The following is a 17,258-nucleotide window of genomic DNA, read 5'->3' on the forward strand; positions in this document are numbered from 1 at the left end:
TTACCGGTTCCACGAGGAGGAGGCACAGACCGGAGGTTGGCGGTGTCGTCGGGAAGTCCTTCTGCCACGGAATAACGCTCGACCAACTCCACAAGTTGATCCGCTGTCGTGGGATTTCCTTGGCTTACCCACCTTTTCAGCGCTGGGGTTAGTACTCTCAGGTACTTGTCCAGGACAACCCGCTGGATTATTTCGGGTATTGTCAGTACCTCGGGTTGCAGCCATGTCAAGTAGATCAGGTCGAACATCTGAGACCGCGCCGGTTTATCTTGCTGGTATGTCCACTGATGTACCCTCTGTGCACGGACAGCCGTCGTCACACCCAGCCGGGCCAGGATCTCAGCTTTCAGCTTCTCAAAGTCCTGAGCGACCTCCGGGTCCAAATCATGGTAAGCTTTTTGGGCCTCGCCGGAGAGAAACGGGGCAATCAAATCGGCCCATCGTGCCTTCGGCCATTTCTTTCTCAATGCCGTCCGCTCAAACGTTGTCAGGTATGCCTCGACGTCATCTTCTGCAGTCAGCTTTTGCCAGTATCGACTCACATGGATCCTTCTGGACTCTGCTTCCGGGTCAGCGTCAGGCATGCTCACCAGGCGCTGCGCCACCTGTTGGAGAAGTTGGCGGTCTGCAACCGTCATGTCCAGTAACTCCTTCAGCTGTGCGGCCATCAAGTGATTAGCTTCGTGCTGTGCGGCAGTGGCCTGCTGCTGTACGGCAGTGGACTGTACTAAGGCTTTCACCACGTCTTCCATGCTGTCGCCTGTGCCACGGTATGCCCGCATTCTCCACCACAATGTGACAAAACACTCTGGGATCGCCTTTGCTGGGGTCAAAGGACACGTGGTTTGTGCATTGAATCTGAGGCGTACAGCAGGTTTCTGAGCAGGGTGACCTCAGGTCAGATTTATTAACGTGAAAGCAACACAAAAAACAAAACATAAAAATAAATCCTAGCCTGTCCGGCACTAACTAAACAAATACGTTGCTATCTCAACAACTAGGGGGGCTTCTCCCACCCAGCTAACATCACACAATTCTTGAGCAGAGCTCTCACTCACGTTTGTCCCACACAGGCAGGCAATCTGTGTGCCCCAGGCAGACACTGGAAACACCCAGCTGGTCATCTTTTATTCCTGCAATCATTAACCCATTAGCACCCTGAAGATACTGAGTGGCCTAATTCACATAGGACAAACACCTGGGCGAGATATACCTGCCTCCATCTACCACACCAGCATGAGTCTTACAGTGGACACTAAAATGTATACAGTATGGCTGATATATGGTACCTATATAGTATGGATTCCAACACCTACATCTAGATTCAATATAAAAGATGATAATTATTGACTATAAAATCCACAAAAATAAAACAGTGTATTGAAATCAAGTACGTATTATGTAGAGTGGATATTATAGGTCAATACTATCTAAAATTTGCATATATGTTCAATATAATACGCCATAATTATATAGAATTAAAGTGTCATAGTGTCAAACAGTGCAAAGGGAAAAATAGTAACGTAGTGCTTGTAGAGTCACTACAATATGTGCAAGTATTACCAGTATAAATGCCTGGTCCTATAGGAATAAAGTATCATAATGCCATAGGGAGAGGAGATGCAAAATAATACTGACCGATACCAGAGCCCCCGTGGCAGCCCACACCTGCCTGACGCACGTTTCGTCAGAATTTTTATTCATTATTAAAATTAAAAAAATTGCATTAAAATTATCTGAAAAATCATATTGCTGCATCTTATTTACCATCCAATGAATGTCATATTATGTGAAGTCAGTCATTGGAGAAAGACATCATGCTTTGATCAGTCAGAGGCAGAAGAAGAAGAGGACATCAAAGAATTCGCTGGCTCAAAACCCTACAGAGAGACTTCGGAATGACCATTGGTGAACTGAAAAAGCAATGAGGGATAGAACTGCCTGGGGAGCAATGAGTGATAGAATGACCTAGAGTCGTATTAGACTGAGTGGTAAAGAGGGAGATTGCTGTCAAATCAAAACAAAAAATAACAATTGCTGCAAAATATGTTTTTTTGCAATTGCATCGCACATGGCATTTTTTCCTGATTACCAGCACAATACATTGTAAACTGAATGTTGTCATTCAAACCTCCAACTCATCCTACAAAAAAACAAGCCCTCATAAGGCTATGCTGACAGAAAAATAAACAGAAATTTTGGCTACTTGAAGCAGGGGAGGAAATAATGAAAACCGCAAAAAAATTAAAACTAGTTTAAGGATGTCTTTGTGTAGTAGCACGGCCAGGACAAGGTATTTTGACGTCTTAGAAAGATGAATCCAATGAACCCCCATCTGCCAGCCCCATACGAATAGGTCAGAGACTAGGCTATCACTCTCCTAATGCAACCCTCCCCCTTCCAATGGGTCAGGTAACAAGCTCTGACAACCACTTCCACTAGAATTATTACCTTTGTCACCAAAAATTACCAGCAGAAGTGAAGAAGCGTGGTATACTTTAGTGGTATGACTTAACAGGGAGTGCAATTTAAAATTTATATATAGAATCATTGATTGTTTACGTACCTTTTAAACAATACAAGGAAAAATTGTGATATTCATCACTGATGTCATAGATTTTAAATGACAGATCTAAGGACAGTCATAGATACTACTATAGCTTAACTATAATGGGGGCAATTTGGTTTAAATTAAAGTGTCCAGCATTTGGCAGATACCCAAATGGAACCTAAATAGACCCCATTATAGATAAAGGGATGCGTATGATGGTTTTTGCATCCATCATGTAACAAATACAGCTTGCGCAAAACTGATGGTGGTTCTGGTGATGTATTTATGTACTGAAGATGGTCCTGGTGAAGGATTCATGTACTGATGTTGGTTATAGTGATGTATTCAGGTTCTGATGACATATCTACAGTATGTAGTGATGGTTGCTCTCGTGTTGTATTCATATACTTCTGAAAGCAATAGTAACATAGTAACATAGTAACATAGTTAGTAAGGCCGAAAAAAGACATTTGTCCATCCAGTTCAGCCTATATTCCATCATAATAAATCCCCAGATCTACGTCCTTCTACAGAACCTAATTGTATGATACAATGTTGTTCTGCTCCAGGAAGACATCCAGGCCTCTCTTGAATCCCTCAACTGAGTTCGCCATCACCACCTCCTCAGTCAAGCAATTCCAGATTCTCACTGCCCTAACAGTAAAGAATCCTCTTCTATGTTGGTGGAAAAACCTTCTCTCCTCCAGACGCAAAGAATGCCCCCTTGTGCCCGTCACCTTCCTTGGTATAAACAGATCCTCAGCGAGATATTTGTATTGTCCCCTTATATACTTATACATGGTTATTAGATCGCCCCTCAGTCGTCTTTTTTCTAGACTAAATAATCCTAATTTCGCTAATCTATCTGGGTATTGTAGTTCTCCCATCCCCTTTATTAATTTTGTTGCCCTCCTTTGTACTCTCTCTAGTTCCATTATATCCTTCCTGAGCACCGGTGCCCAAAACTGGACACAGTACTCCATGTGCGGTCTAACTAGGGATTTGTACAGAGGCAGTATAATGCTCTCATCATGTGTATCCAGACCTCTTTTAATGCACCCCATGATCCTGTTTGCCTTGGCAGCTGCTGCCTGGCACTGGCTGCTCCAGGTAAGTTTATCATTAACTAGGATCCCCAAGTCCTTCTCCCTGTCAGATTTACCCAGTGGTTTCCCATTCAGTGTGTAATGGTGATATTGATTCCTTCTTCCCATGTGTATAACCTTACATTTATCATTGTTAAACCTCATCTGCCACCTTTCAGCCCAAGTTTCCAACTTATCCAGATCCATCTGTAGCAGAATACAATCTTCTCTTGTATTAACTGCTTTACATAGTTTTGTATCATCTGCAAATATCGATATTTTACTGTGTAAACCTTCTACCAGATCATTAATGAATATGTTGAAGAGAACAGGTCCCAATACTGACCCCTGCGGTACCCCACTGGTCACAGCGACCCAGTTAGAGACTATACCATTTATAACCACCCTCTGCTTTCTATCACTAAGCCAGTTACTAACCCATTTACACACATTTTCCCCCAGACCAAGCATTCTCATTTTGTGTACCAACCTCTTGTGTGGCACGGTATCAAACGCTTTGGAAAAATCGAGATATACCACGTCCAATGACTCACCGTGGTCCAGCCTATAGCTTACCTCTTCATAAAAACTGATTAGATTGGTTTGACAGGAGCGATTTCTCATAAACCCATGCTGATATGGAGTTAAACAGTTATTCTCATTGAGATAATCCAGAATAACATCCCTCAGAAACCCTTCAAATATTTTACTAACAATAGAGGTTAGACTTACTGGCCTATAATTTCCAGGTTCACTTTTAGAGCCCTTTTTGAATATTGGCACCACATTTGCTATGCGCCAATCCTGCGGAACAGACCCTGTCGCTATAGAGTCACTAAAAATAAGAAATAATGGTTTATCTATTACATTACTTAGTTCTCTTAGTACTCGTGGGTGTATGCCATCCGGACCCGGAGATTTATCTATTTTAATCTTATTTAGCCGGTTTCACACCTCTTGTTGGGTTAGATTGGTGACCCTTAATATAGGGTTTTCATTGTTTCTTGGGATTTCACCTAGCATTTCATTTTCCACCGTGAATACCGTGGAGAAGAAGGTGTTTAATATGTTAGCTTTTTCCTCGTCATCTACAACCATTCTTTCCTCACTATTTTTTAAGGGGCCTACATTTTCAGTTTTTATTCTTTTACTATTGATATAGTTGAAGAACAGTTTGGGATTAGTTTTACTCTCCTTAGCAATGTGCTTCTCTGTTTCCTTTTTGGCAGCTTTAATTAGTTTTTTAGATAAAGTATTTTTCTCCCTATAGTTTTTTAGAGCTTCAATGGTGCCATCCTGCTTTAGTAGTGCAAATGCTTTCTTTTTACTGTTAATTGCCTGTCTTACTTCTTTGTTTAGCCACATTGGGTTTTTCCTATTTCTAGTCCTTTTATTCCCACAAGGTATAAACCGCTTACACTGCCTATTTAGGATGTTCTTAAACATTACCCAATTATTATCTGTATTCTTATTTCTGAGGATATTGTCCCAGTCTACCAGATTAAGGGCATCTCTAAGCTGGTCAAACTTTGCCTTCCTAAAGTTCAGTGTTTTTGTGACTCCCTGACAAGTCCCCCTAGTGAAAGACAGGTGAAACTGTACAATATTGTGGTCGCTATTTCCTAGATGCCCGACCACCTGCAGATTTGTTATTCTGTCAGGTCTATTAGATAGTATTAGGTCTAAAAGTACTGCTCCTCTGGTTGGATTCTGCACCAATTGTGAAAGATAATTTTTCTTGGTTATTAGCAGAAACCTGTTGCCTTTATGGGTTTCACAGGTTTCTGTTTCCCAGTTAATATCCGGATAGTTAAAGTCCCCCATAACCAGGACCTCATTATGGGTTGCAGCTTCATCTATCTGCTTTAGAAGTAGACTTTCCATGGTTTCTGTTATATTTGGGGGTTTGTAACAGACCCCAATGAGAATTTTGTTACCATTTTTCCCTCCATGAATTTCGACCCATATGGACTCGACATCCTCCTTTCCTTCGCTAATATCCTCCCTTAAAGTGGACTTTAGACAAGACTTTACATAGAGACAAACCCCTCCTCCTCTCCGATTTTTACGATCCTTTCTAAACAGACTGTAACCCTGTAAGTTAACTGCCCAGTCATAGCTTTCATCTAACCATGTCTCGGTTATTCCCACTATGTCAAAGTTACCTGTAGATATTTCTGCTTCTAGTTCTTCCATCTTGTTTGTCAGGCTTCTGGCGTTTGCGAGCATGCAGTTTAGAGGATTTTGTTTTGTTCCAATCTCCTCGCTGTGGATTGTTTTAGAAATGTTCTTACCTTCCTTCTGAGTATGTTTTCCTGGATCTTCTTTGTTCAAGTCTAATGTGTTTCTTCCCGTCCCCTCTTCTTCTAGTTTAACGCCCTCCTGATGAGTGTAGCGAGTCTTCTGGCGAATGTGTGTTTCCCAGGTTTGTTGAGGTGTAGTCCGTCTCTGGCGAGGAGTCCATCGTACAAGCAATTCACACCGTGGTCCAGGAATCCGAATCCTTGTTGTCTGCACCATCGTCTTAGCCAGTTGTTTGCATCAAGGATCCTGTTCCATCTCCTGGTGCCATACCCGTCTACTGGAAGGATAGAAGAAAAAACTACCTGTACATCCAGTTCCTTTACTTTCTTCCCCAACTCTTCAAAGTCTTTGCAGATTGTCGGTAGGTCCTTCCTTGCCGTGTCATTGGTGCCAACATGTATCAGAAGAAATGGGTGGACGTCCTTGGAGCTGAAGAGCTTTGGTATCCTATCGGTCACATCCTTGATCATCGCACCTGGAAGGCAGCATACTTCTCTTGCAGTTATGTCCAGTCTGCAGATGGCTGCTTCTGTGCCTCTCAGTAGTGAGTCTCCCACCAACACCACTCTTCGTTGCTTCTTGGCTGTACTTTTTGCTGTATTCTGGAGATATATTCCTCAGTAGAACCATCATTCATACATGAATATGTCACCACAACCAGTATCAGTGCATGAGTACGCTGCCAAAACCAATGCGAGTAAATGACTGTCACCAAAACTACCATGAGTACATGACTATATCACCAGAATCTCCATTAGTACATGAATGTATCACTAGAACCACCATCTGTACATGAATACATCAACAGATCCACCATATATACATCACCAGAACCATCACTAGTATATGAATACATTACCAGAATCACAATAATTACGTGAATGCATCACCAGAATTATACTAAGTACTTGAATTAAAACCAGGCTTAGTACAATGATCGTCAGGGTGATTGCAGCTAACCTCTCCACAGCATTGTGTGCACGATCTTGAAGCTTCTTAAAGGTATAGTAACCGAAGTTTCTACTTTTTTTCTATCTATCTATATGCTACACCACCAATTCTAAATAAGGAAGGATCACATTCCAATGATATTCCAAAGATATTTCACCAAAGTGATTATTAGCAACTAATAAAAAAGCTACCAAAGTTAAAGTAAATTGTTCAATAGGGGCAATCATTCTTACCATTATTATCTTTTACTTTTATTGGTTCCTTCTGCAAAGCCTAAAAAGTGACAAAACTGCATTGATAAACTATATTGCTATCAGCAATTGTCAGTATCAAATATCCAGAATGACAACCTGTGGAACATGTTATGAACCTGCATTACTGGGGGTAACTGTAACTGGAAAGTCCCAGGGCTGAGAACAGCCAATACCCAATACGGACTGATCACCCTAGAACTCCAAGTCCTAGATGTGCACTTCCACCTGATGTTTTTAGTGGACACCCACACGTATTCATTCACACACAAGTCCGGACCTGAATGTTTATTTCCATGCTTACAATTGCCAAAAGATGGTAATTTTCTTGAGAAACAGACAACAGAGGTGTCCCTCCGTGTCATCAAGCATATACCCTCACTATATTCAGAGGGAAACACCACCCTCCCCTGATCCCTCCTCATGAGAGGATACTGAGACTCAAAGTTTACCTATGGTGAGGGTTGAGTCTTGCCTCTATTGCCTGGTAGTACCTTAGCTGCCTCTACTGGAGAAGAAGGGGTAGATTTATGAAGGATGGCAGAGATTGTAGCTTCCAGGCAACCATTTTTACAAAACATGCCCCAACTAACCACTACCATAGACCACCAATCAATGACTGGATTGTGTCTCTTCAGCCAGAGGAACCTACTGTAAGATGATGTGAGTAGGCATACCCTCCAAGACGTAGTACGACAGGGACTCTTCATCAAGAGTCCCTATGCGTAAGTTTATATTATCTATGACTTGAGTCAAACTACTGTGGTTGAGAGGAATAGAGTCAAATGCGCAGAAATGAGAATGGGTCTTGCCAGCATCCTGCCAATAAGACCATGGGTCTCTGAACAATGGGAGAATCCACCAAATTGACTCCAGCTCCACTATCCACAAGAACCGGTATAGTCTCAGTCTCCCCTACAGCCACTACTTCAGCAGAAATGGTAAACTGAGATTAAACGGTGGAGGAATTGTCACACCCTGGTCATCCTCCACACGACCAAGGGAATTTGGCTTTTGTGATGAGTACAAATTTTGACATAAGATGGGCAGACATTAATATAATGATCAGTCAGACCGCAGAAAAAACATGCCCCTATACCACAGTGAACCGCAGGCCACCTAGTTAAGAAGAGACTCCTCCCACCTGCTTGTGTTCGTCCATCTGCACTCATGTGTCCTCCTCCCTAGGAAGAACAACAGGGGGTAAAAATCGGTGCATGTCTACCTGAGGCATCTATCTACCCAGATAGCAAGGGACATGGCTGTCTCCAACGACCGAGAAGTAGCATACTGCATCAGAGTATCCTGTAGCCTAGGTGACAGACCCTTACAGAAATGACTCCTAAGGGTCTTTCCAGTGAGTATCAGTGGCTCACATCTGGAACCCCGAGCAGTGCTCCTCAGCCGGCTGGCCCCCCTGCTTGATTTTATGGAGACTCAGCCAGGCAGACACCATCAGGATCCCTATACACCAACACCAAAGCGCAATAAGCTAGTCGACCAACTGCAAAGATGGTGAATCGGTCATTAGGGAGAAGGCCCAGGATTGTACAACATACACCAACAATGGGATGGAATAGAGAGGGGAGGGCCCTAACAGTAGGGAGCGAAGGATAGGACACTTCCTGACTCCAACCTATGCTTATCCCCAGGCTCCCCTAATGCCCATTGTGGGTCCTTCCCCCGTCTGAATCAGGCATGCAAACATTCAAAAGCCTCCACTTGAGCAATAGGGTCTCGGAAGGAATAGTTGGGTCGGTAATAATGTCATGCTCGGCGCGAGTAAGTCCGGTGGATGGCACAACATACCCCTACTATGGGATGGAATAGGGAGAGGAAGGCCCTAACAGGTGGGAGCGAAAGATAGGACACCTCCTGACTCCAACCTGTGCCTATCCCTAATCTCCCCTAACGCCCAATGTATGTCCTTCCCCCACCGCCTATAATGTGCCTAGTCCCTAATTGTCACCTCAATATACCCTGGCTAATGCACTGACCACCAAGGATGCTAGCCTCACCACTGCAGATGGTATCAACACTGGGAAGTGACAAACACAGGACAGACAAAGATCAGGGAAACAATAATCAGCTATTTGCAAAGCTCCAAACAGCAGAGGATATGGCACCAGGAATGCGAACTCCACAGAAGCAGCAGATACACCACTGACACCAGAGAACTCCTAACTTCAAGCTGGTCTTCATAGAATAACTCTATTATACTGATGCATTATGTGATTATTTAAAGGATGGTGGGAGTGGTCACCAAGCACATCAGCTGACCAGCAACAAAGCCGCTACCAGCAAAGATATTGACATTAACCTGTAGCAACCCTGCCGGCATCACTGCATTTACACTTACTCACTGCTCCAGGCCATGTTGTGAGTTCTGTCTGCTGCCAGCTCCATGTTGTGTACCTCATGTCTTTTGTCTGCTCTTTGCATACTTCCTAGCTGTGTACATAGGGCATCACCGCCAGCGCTTCCTGAGTCTTATGGAGATGGTGTACACCTTCCTAAGGTGTCCCCAACCAATTGCCATGAAGCCTCAGGTACTTAAGACATCCCCACCCCTAGGGTGGGGCCTGAGCAACATACTCTGTCAATCTGTACTTTGTTGCTGAGTTGCCAGGTCCTGTCCAGTCTCTGCCTTCTCTGGGAGCTGCATACCCAGACCTGTTTCTGTACTCTGTATGTTCTGTCTCTGCCTTCTCTGGGGGCTGCATACCCAGACTTGCTACTGTGCTTGGTAAGTTTTGTTTCCGCCTCCCTGAGGGCTGTATACTCAGGCTTGTGTCCTTGCCCAGTATCTGTACTGTTCTTGTCTGTACAGTTTCCTACTGTTGTATCTTACCTTGTTCCTGTACCTGACCTAGTCAGAACTCAGTCCTATACCTGTGTTTACATGTAACCTTGTCTGTAGCTTTCCCTACCCTGCTGGGTGTATCCATGTGCTCCGCTTTCTGTGTTTACTTCTGCTCTGCTTGCCGCACCCTGCGGCTTTGCTCTGCTTGCCGCACTCTGCGGCTTTGCTCTGCTCGCTGTACCCAGCGGCTTTGCTCTGCTCTTGGTTCTGCTCCTTGCGGTTCCATTCTGCTCTTGGCTCCGCTCTCCACCCGGATCCGCTCACTTGCGGTTCCATCTTGCTTTTGCTCTGCGCTCTGCGGTTCTGTTCTGCTCTTGCTCTGCGGTACTGTCCTGCTCTCGCTCCATGCTCTGCGATTCCATCCTGCACTTGCTCCACGCCTTGCGGTTCTGCCCTGCTCCGCTCCTTGCTTTTCTGTCCTGCTACGTTCCTTACAGTTCTATGCTACTCCGCTCCTTGCGGTTCTGCCCTGCTCTTGTTCCGCACCTCACGGATGTTTGTCCTGCAGTCTGAACAGGTCCCTACCTGTTCCCATATATCTCTCATTCCTGTCCAAGTACCTGTCCTCCCTGAATCTGTCCCTCCTCCAGTGTAAACAGGTCCATACCTGTCTCCATATACTATGCATACCTTTCTATGTTCCTGTCTTACCTCTACCGGTTCCAGTCCCGTTAGCTGTGCCTGTCTGCCAGTGTCTCAGCTGTGCCCGCCTGTCTGCCAGTGTCTCAGCTGTGCCTGCCTGTCTGCCGGTGTCTCAGCCGTGCCTGCCTGTCTGCCAGTGTCTCAGCCGTGACTGCCTGTCTGCCAGTGTCTCAGCTGTGCCCGCCTGTCTGCCAATGTCTCAGCCGTGTCTGCTAGTGTCTCAGCCGTGCCCCCTATCTGCCAGTGTCTCAGCCATGCCCGCCTGTAAGCCAGTGTCTCAGCCGTGCCCGCCTGCCTGTCAGTGTTCCGTTCCCCAGTGGGATCAGCACCCACAGCCAGTCTCCATCCTGGAGTGGTACCTGGCAGCTACCTGCCGCACAAACCTGACCTTACCATCAGAGGCTCCAGTGAACACCAAGGTTGCTGCTTAGTCACGCCCCTTCCAGGGAAGTCTGGTTTGTGGCACAGTGGGACCACACACTCCACGCTCACGCCAACCAGTCAGGGCGCGAGTGTTACATAACCCTTGCTGGCCCAAAAGAAAAAAAAACAACATTTAAATTATAGCAGAACCAGAGCTGCCAGAGTCCAAAAATGAATCGTGACAGATAACACACATGGACCCAAGTTGGAGTCCAAATATTTGAAAAAATTATTGCCACACACCACTGAAGTGGCATCAATTTCCCCAGAGTAGAAATAGTATAATGGGGCTCTGACACACCTCGCACTCCTCGCCCTGAGAGTCACCCTGCTCCTCTTCCTGCCCTGACAGCACAGTACAGTCCACGTGCGCCTCAGGTATCTGAGTCTCATGAGGATCACCTCCACCCCTGGGGGTTAATGTCTGCTGATGAGGGTCTTGATTCTGCTCAGAACCTACTTTGCCCAGCACCAGATCCAACAAAAATTAATTTTGGGGATCGGTGCAGATGCTTCCCTCTCCTTGAATCTGTGAATTTTTGGAGCAGACCTCTGATGGCCATGGAATACAATTTGTGAACAGCTCTGCAGATTCACCCATCTGTGGTTCCCCACAGTCAGTTGGGTAGTTAGAGATTTGATTACATTGGGGGAAACAAGGGTAATTGGCACCTCTGAAGATTGTACTGTGTGTGATGTTAAGCTAGAGGAAGAGTAAGAGAGTCCACTTGATGCAGCACTTGCTATCCACTGGATCACATTTTCTTTCTGGCCTTCATCTACAAGGCGTAGCGCTATGCAGCTGCCAAACAAAGAGAGTCAAGTAGCCCGTCCAAAAACAAATGTTGTCAGTTGTCTTTGGATAGAACAAGATGGTGTTGGTTCAGTACACATTGAACACCACGCTTATTCCCTCTTCCACAACAACCTCACTTTTTCTCACAAATGTTGGTTGTACCCTTCCACTCACAACTCTAGGTCCAGTCCGGTCAGTCACCTGTCACTAAATTAACAATCAATAGTTATTTGGTGAGATAGTGTGTCTGGACCACACTATTAACAGAAAGAATTCAGATTCAGAAATGTGGGTTGGTGTCTGGACCACACTATTAGCAAAAAGGATTCAGATTCAGAAATGTGGCCTGATGTCTTGACCACACTATACGCATAAAGGAGTTAGATTCAGAAAAGGGCCTGGTGTCTGGGCCACACTATTAGCAGAAAGGATTTAGATTCTAAAATGTGGCCTGGTGTCTGGATCACACTATTAGCAGAAAGGATTTAGATTCAGAAATGTGGCCTGATGTCTGGACCACACTACTAGCAGAAACAAATTAGATTCAGAAAAGGGCCTGGTGTATGGCCCACACTATTATCAGAAAGGATTTAGATTTGAAATATGGACTCCTGGCTGGACCACACTGTTAGCACAAATGATTTACATTTTGAAATGTGTGCTGGTGACTGGCCCACACTATTAACACAGACAATTTAGATTCTGAAATGTGGCCTATTAGCAGAACAGATTTACATTCTGAGGGCTCATACTTATCTGCAAGGAAAACGGACGAGTGTAATCCGATAAAAAATCGGATTGCACTCTGACCAATATTAAGCTATGAGTCACAGCTCATCTGAGATTTTTTTCTCAGGTGAAATCGGATTGACCAAGAAGAGGGAAAGCAGACAGCTGGGGGCAGTTTTTTGTATAGCCTGGGAAGGGGTAATACACTCGAAGCTTCCTAGGCTATTAATGTCAGCTCACAGCTGTATGCTTAGCCTTTACTGGTTATTACAATGGTTGTCCTTGTTCTTGTTTTCCCTTACACTCTTGATATCTCCACATTGTCCCCCTGCCATGCTAACCTCTCTCCACCTTGTGCCCCATTTCATGCTACCCACTCTTCATATCAATTATGTCTCCCTCTTCTCACTATGCACTCATACAGCCAACTACGCTGCCCCTCCAAACTGTTCCCCTTCCTCACACTGTTCCCCAGTACACTATGATGGTCACCAAAGCAACCCATATGGCATGATATCCACACATCCCCCCATTTTATATAATATGGTCACTACCACAACCCTGTATACTGTATATAGAATGATGGTGTCACGACTTAGCTGTCGGGTGGCCCAGGACTAGGTGCTCCTACCCTGTCCCTACCACTAGGGGTGCCATAACTTGCCCTATTCCCCAGGATACTTCTGAAGGTGAAGAGGCTGGGGCCACAACCTTTGCCTTATTTCTTGAGTTAGTCCTCCATCATTCTCTTCCCCCACTCAGGGAAGAAGGGAAGTATACCAACTGACAAACAAGGCTATATAAACAAGGGTAAACTGAAAACATCAAGCATACAAATATTCACTCACATATTATAGAAGGGATTGTCAGTCACTACAAGAACTATAATCATATCAATAGTATGGTAATATGACAACCAAGGCTTGATGTGATTTACACAAATAATATATTTAGTGGAATTCAGAAAGATCAATTAGTGAACCTTTACTAAACTAGTCTTTAGTAATTAACAAAATTTGTATCTTTACAGAAAAGACTTGCAAAAATAATCAAGTACTCCAATACAGTTATGGGTCCTGCTTCCGAACGTGTTTCTTAAGTTCTTCCAATGAACAATGTGATAAACAACAAGGACTAGTCGCTGAAATATGTGGTTGTCCAGATGGACAATACCTGAACATTGATGAAACTTGTGTTACAAAATCTGAATGTGATTGCTTCCATGTTTCCGACGTTATATCAGCACATCAGAAAATTGAAATAGATGGTCGTCAATGGTAAGAGGGACAAATGTTAAATGTTTATTTCAATATTCAATTCATAAATTAGAAGTTCTGACAGAGATTAATTATCTGACACCTCTACATGTTAGGCTAAAGTCACCCAACTGTATAAAAAAGTGTTCAATTTTCATCCATAAAAAACAAAATTTTTCATTTGTATTGTCACCCATATGCCATCTATAGGCAATCGGTATGGCATGTACTGTATATGGCATTAATTGTTAAATATCAACAGTGAATAAAATGTGCAAGACCATCAGCAGTTTCCTATGTTAAGAATTGCAATGTATCGGTAAAAACTGGTTGCTACACAATTGATCTGCATGAGATCTGATTTTTTATTTGCTTCTCCAATAAACATGAACGGGTGAATCTCATCCAAAATATGTGAGAGATTAGAGCCTGCTGCTATTTTAATATGGACATTCAGTTCCTGTAAAAAATATGTTTATCTGAACAGACCAATTGAATAACATTGGTTCTTGTGTTGTATATGATGCCATTTTTTCCCCCAGACAACACTCAGATCGAAAGTATATTTATGTGAAAATAGTCTAAGATACAGTAAAATATAACCATTGTTTTTTGGACAATGTTCACACACAAAGTGCATTTTTTTCAGACAAATTTGCACCAAATCCAGATTGTAACTTGCATTGAGAATTTTGTTGCAAATTTTAATATGAATTTTGTCATGCACATAATTGCCTGTATTAGTATACAGAATATCCATGCGGCAAAATAGAACATGTGGCAGGGCTATGCAGAAGAAGCTGACTTTTCCCTCAATGTATAAATGGAATTTTGAAAAATCCTATTTACTTGCATTACACTATACTGTCAATTACTGCGGTGTTTGCATATAGGAAATCCTCAACAAATTCAGTATAAATATGCCCTAATTGTTTAATAGTGCTCCTGTTCCAGCAGTTCTGCTCATTGCAATAGTCTTCAATCCAAGCAAGTCTATTTCTAAATGCTCATTTGGATCCTCTACATCAAGGAAACTAGAAGAGTAATAAAATATATTGAACATTAAGGGAACCTGTCAGCTGATACATGCTGCCCAAACCGTGGGCATCATTTATTAGCCACTGGCTCTATGACCACAGAGTCATTTCCCCACCTGCTGACAATGACTGACAAGCCTCTGTCTATACACGCGTCAGCTGTCAGGGGGCTGAGAGAAATCGCCTGGGACCTGCTTGTACGACTAGCCAATAGCGCTATCTGTCACTGGCAGCTATTAAAAGTACCCTTTTATCTAAAGTGCCATAGCGGTTCAGAGACAACATACCTGGCTGGTATACTGCAGCCAGTGTGATACATTATGCCCATGGTTTGGGCAACAAGTATCGGCAGACAGACTATACTTAAAGGGAACCTATTAGCAAAACATTATAACATTTTCAATACATTTTTTTAATGGAAAAAAAGCTGAATAAACTATAAGGGCAGTTTTACATCACCGGACTTGCATCATTAAAAGCTTGTCAATGAGGTACTTGTTTCCTGATTGGAGGTCATTTAATAGCCTGTTTAAGCTGGATTTGCACTGGTTGATTATTGTGAAGGAGTATTCCTAGGAATGCTTGTTTCCTGATAATTGATCACTGTAAACAGGCTGCCAACTGCCTGACATACAAGCAAAACACTCATTTGTCTGGTGAAGTAATTTTTAAGCATAAAACTCAGCAGCACTCTCAGCAGCACGTTATCCTATGAAATTAGGACAAGTGCTGTCGAGAACAATGATAGTTTATATGCGCAGAACTACAGTACAGGCCAAAAGTTTGGACACACCTTCTCATTTAAAGATTTTTCTGTATTTTCATGACTATGAAAATTGTACATTCACACTGAAGGCATCAAAACTATGAATTAAAACATCTGGAATTATATTCTTAACAAAAAAAGTGTCAAACAACTAAACATATGTTTTATATTCTAGGTTCTTCAAAGTAGCCACCTTTTGCTTTGATGACTGCTTTGCATACTCTTGGTATTCTCTTGATGAGCTTCTAGAGATAGTGACCGGGAATGGTCTTCCAACAATCTTGAAGGAGTTCCCAGAGATGCTTAGCACTTGTTGGCCCTTTTGCCTTCACTCTGCGGTCCAGCTCACCCCAAACCATCTCGATTGGGTTCAGGTCTGGTAACTGTGGAGGCTAGGTCATCTGGCGTAGCACCCCATCACTCTCCTTCTTGGTCAAATAGCCCTTACACAGCCTGGAGGTGTGTTTGGGGTCATTGTCCTGTTGAAAAATAAATGATGGTCCAACTAAAAGCAAACGAGATGGAATAGCATGCCGCTGCAAGATGCTGTGGTAGCCATGCTGGTTCAGTATGCCTTCAATTTTGAATAAATCCCCAACAGTGTCACCAGCAAAGCACCCCCACACCATCACACCTCCTACTCCATGCTTCACGGTGGGAACCAGGCATGTAAAATCCATCTGTTCACCTTTTCTGTATCGCACAAAGACACGGTGGTTGGAACCAAAGTTCTCAAATTTGGACTCATCAGACCAAAGCACAGATTTCCACTGGTCTAATGTCCATTCCTTGTGTTCTTTAGCCCAAACATGTCTCTTTTGCTTGTTGCCTGTCCTTAGCAGTGGTTTCCTAGCAGCTATTTTACCATGAAGGCCTGATGCACAAATTCTCCTCTTAACAGTTGTTGTAGAGATGTGTCTGCTGCTAGAGCTCTGTGTGGCATTGACCTGGCCTCTAATCTGAGCTGCTGTTAACCTGCGATTTCTGAGGCTGGTGACTCGGATAAACTTATCCTCAGAAGCAGAGATGACTCTTGGTCTTCCTTTCCTGGGGCTGTCCTCATGTGAGCCAGTTTCTTTGTAGTGCTTGATGGTTTTTGCCACTGAACTTGGGGACACTTTCAAAGTTTTCCCAATTTTTCAAACTGACTGACCTTCATTTCATAAAGTAATGATGGCCACTCGTTTTTCTTTACTTAGCTGCTTTTTTCTTGCCATAATACAAACTCTAGCAGTCTATTCAGTAGGACTATCAGCTGTGTAACCACCAGAGTTCTGCACAACACAACTGAGGGTCCCAATCCCATTTATAAGGCAAGAAATCCCACTTATTAATCCTGACAGGGCACACCTGTGAAGTGAAAGCTATTTCCGGTGACTATCTCTTGAAGCTCATCAAGAGAATGCCAAGAGTGTGCAAAGCAGTCATCAAAGCAAAAGGTGGCTACTTTGTATGTAATTCCACATGTGTTAATTCATAGTTTTGATGCCTTCAGTGTGAATATACAATTTTCATAATCATGAAAATACAGAAAAATCTTTAAATGAGAAGGTGTGTCCAAACTTTTGGTCTGTACTGTATACTGTATATTACTGTATGCTCTG

General features: G+C 43.4%; 1 protein-coding gene across 22 annotated transcripts in view; it reads left to right on the forward strand.

The window, feature by feature from the left end:
• LOC138676110 (mucin-19) overlaps window positions 1-17,258 on the forward strand; it is a 769,116-nt gene that overhangs the window by 305,128 nt on the left and 446,730 nt on the right. For all 22 annotated transcript variants that reach the window (XM_069765013.1, XM_069765031.1, XM_069765021.1 and 19 more), the window contains one exon: window positions 13,626-13,872. In XM_069765013.1, the coding sequence (XP_069621114.1) occupies window positions 13,626-13,872 (247 nt within the window). The remainder of the gene's footprint in view (window positions 1-13,625; window positions 13,873-17,258) is intronic.

Source organism: Ranitomeya imitator, chromosome 4, assembly GCF_032444005.1.
Source record: "Ranitomeya imitator isolate aRanImi1 chromosome 4, aRanImi1.pri, whole genome shotgun sequence".
Classification (NCBI taxonomy): Eukaryota; Metazoa; Chordata; class Amphibia; order Anura; family Dendrobatidae; genus Ranitomeya; species Ranitomeya imitator.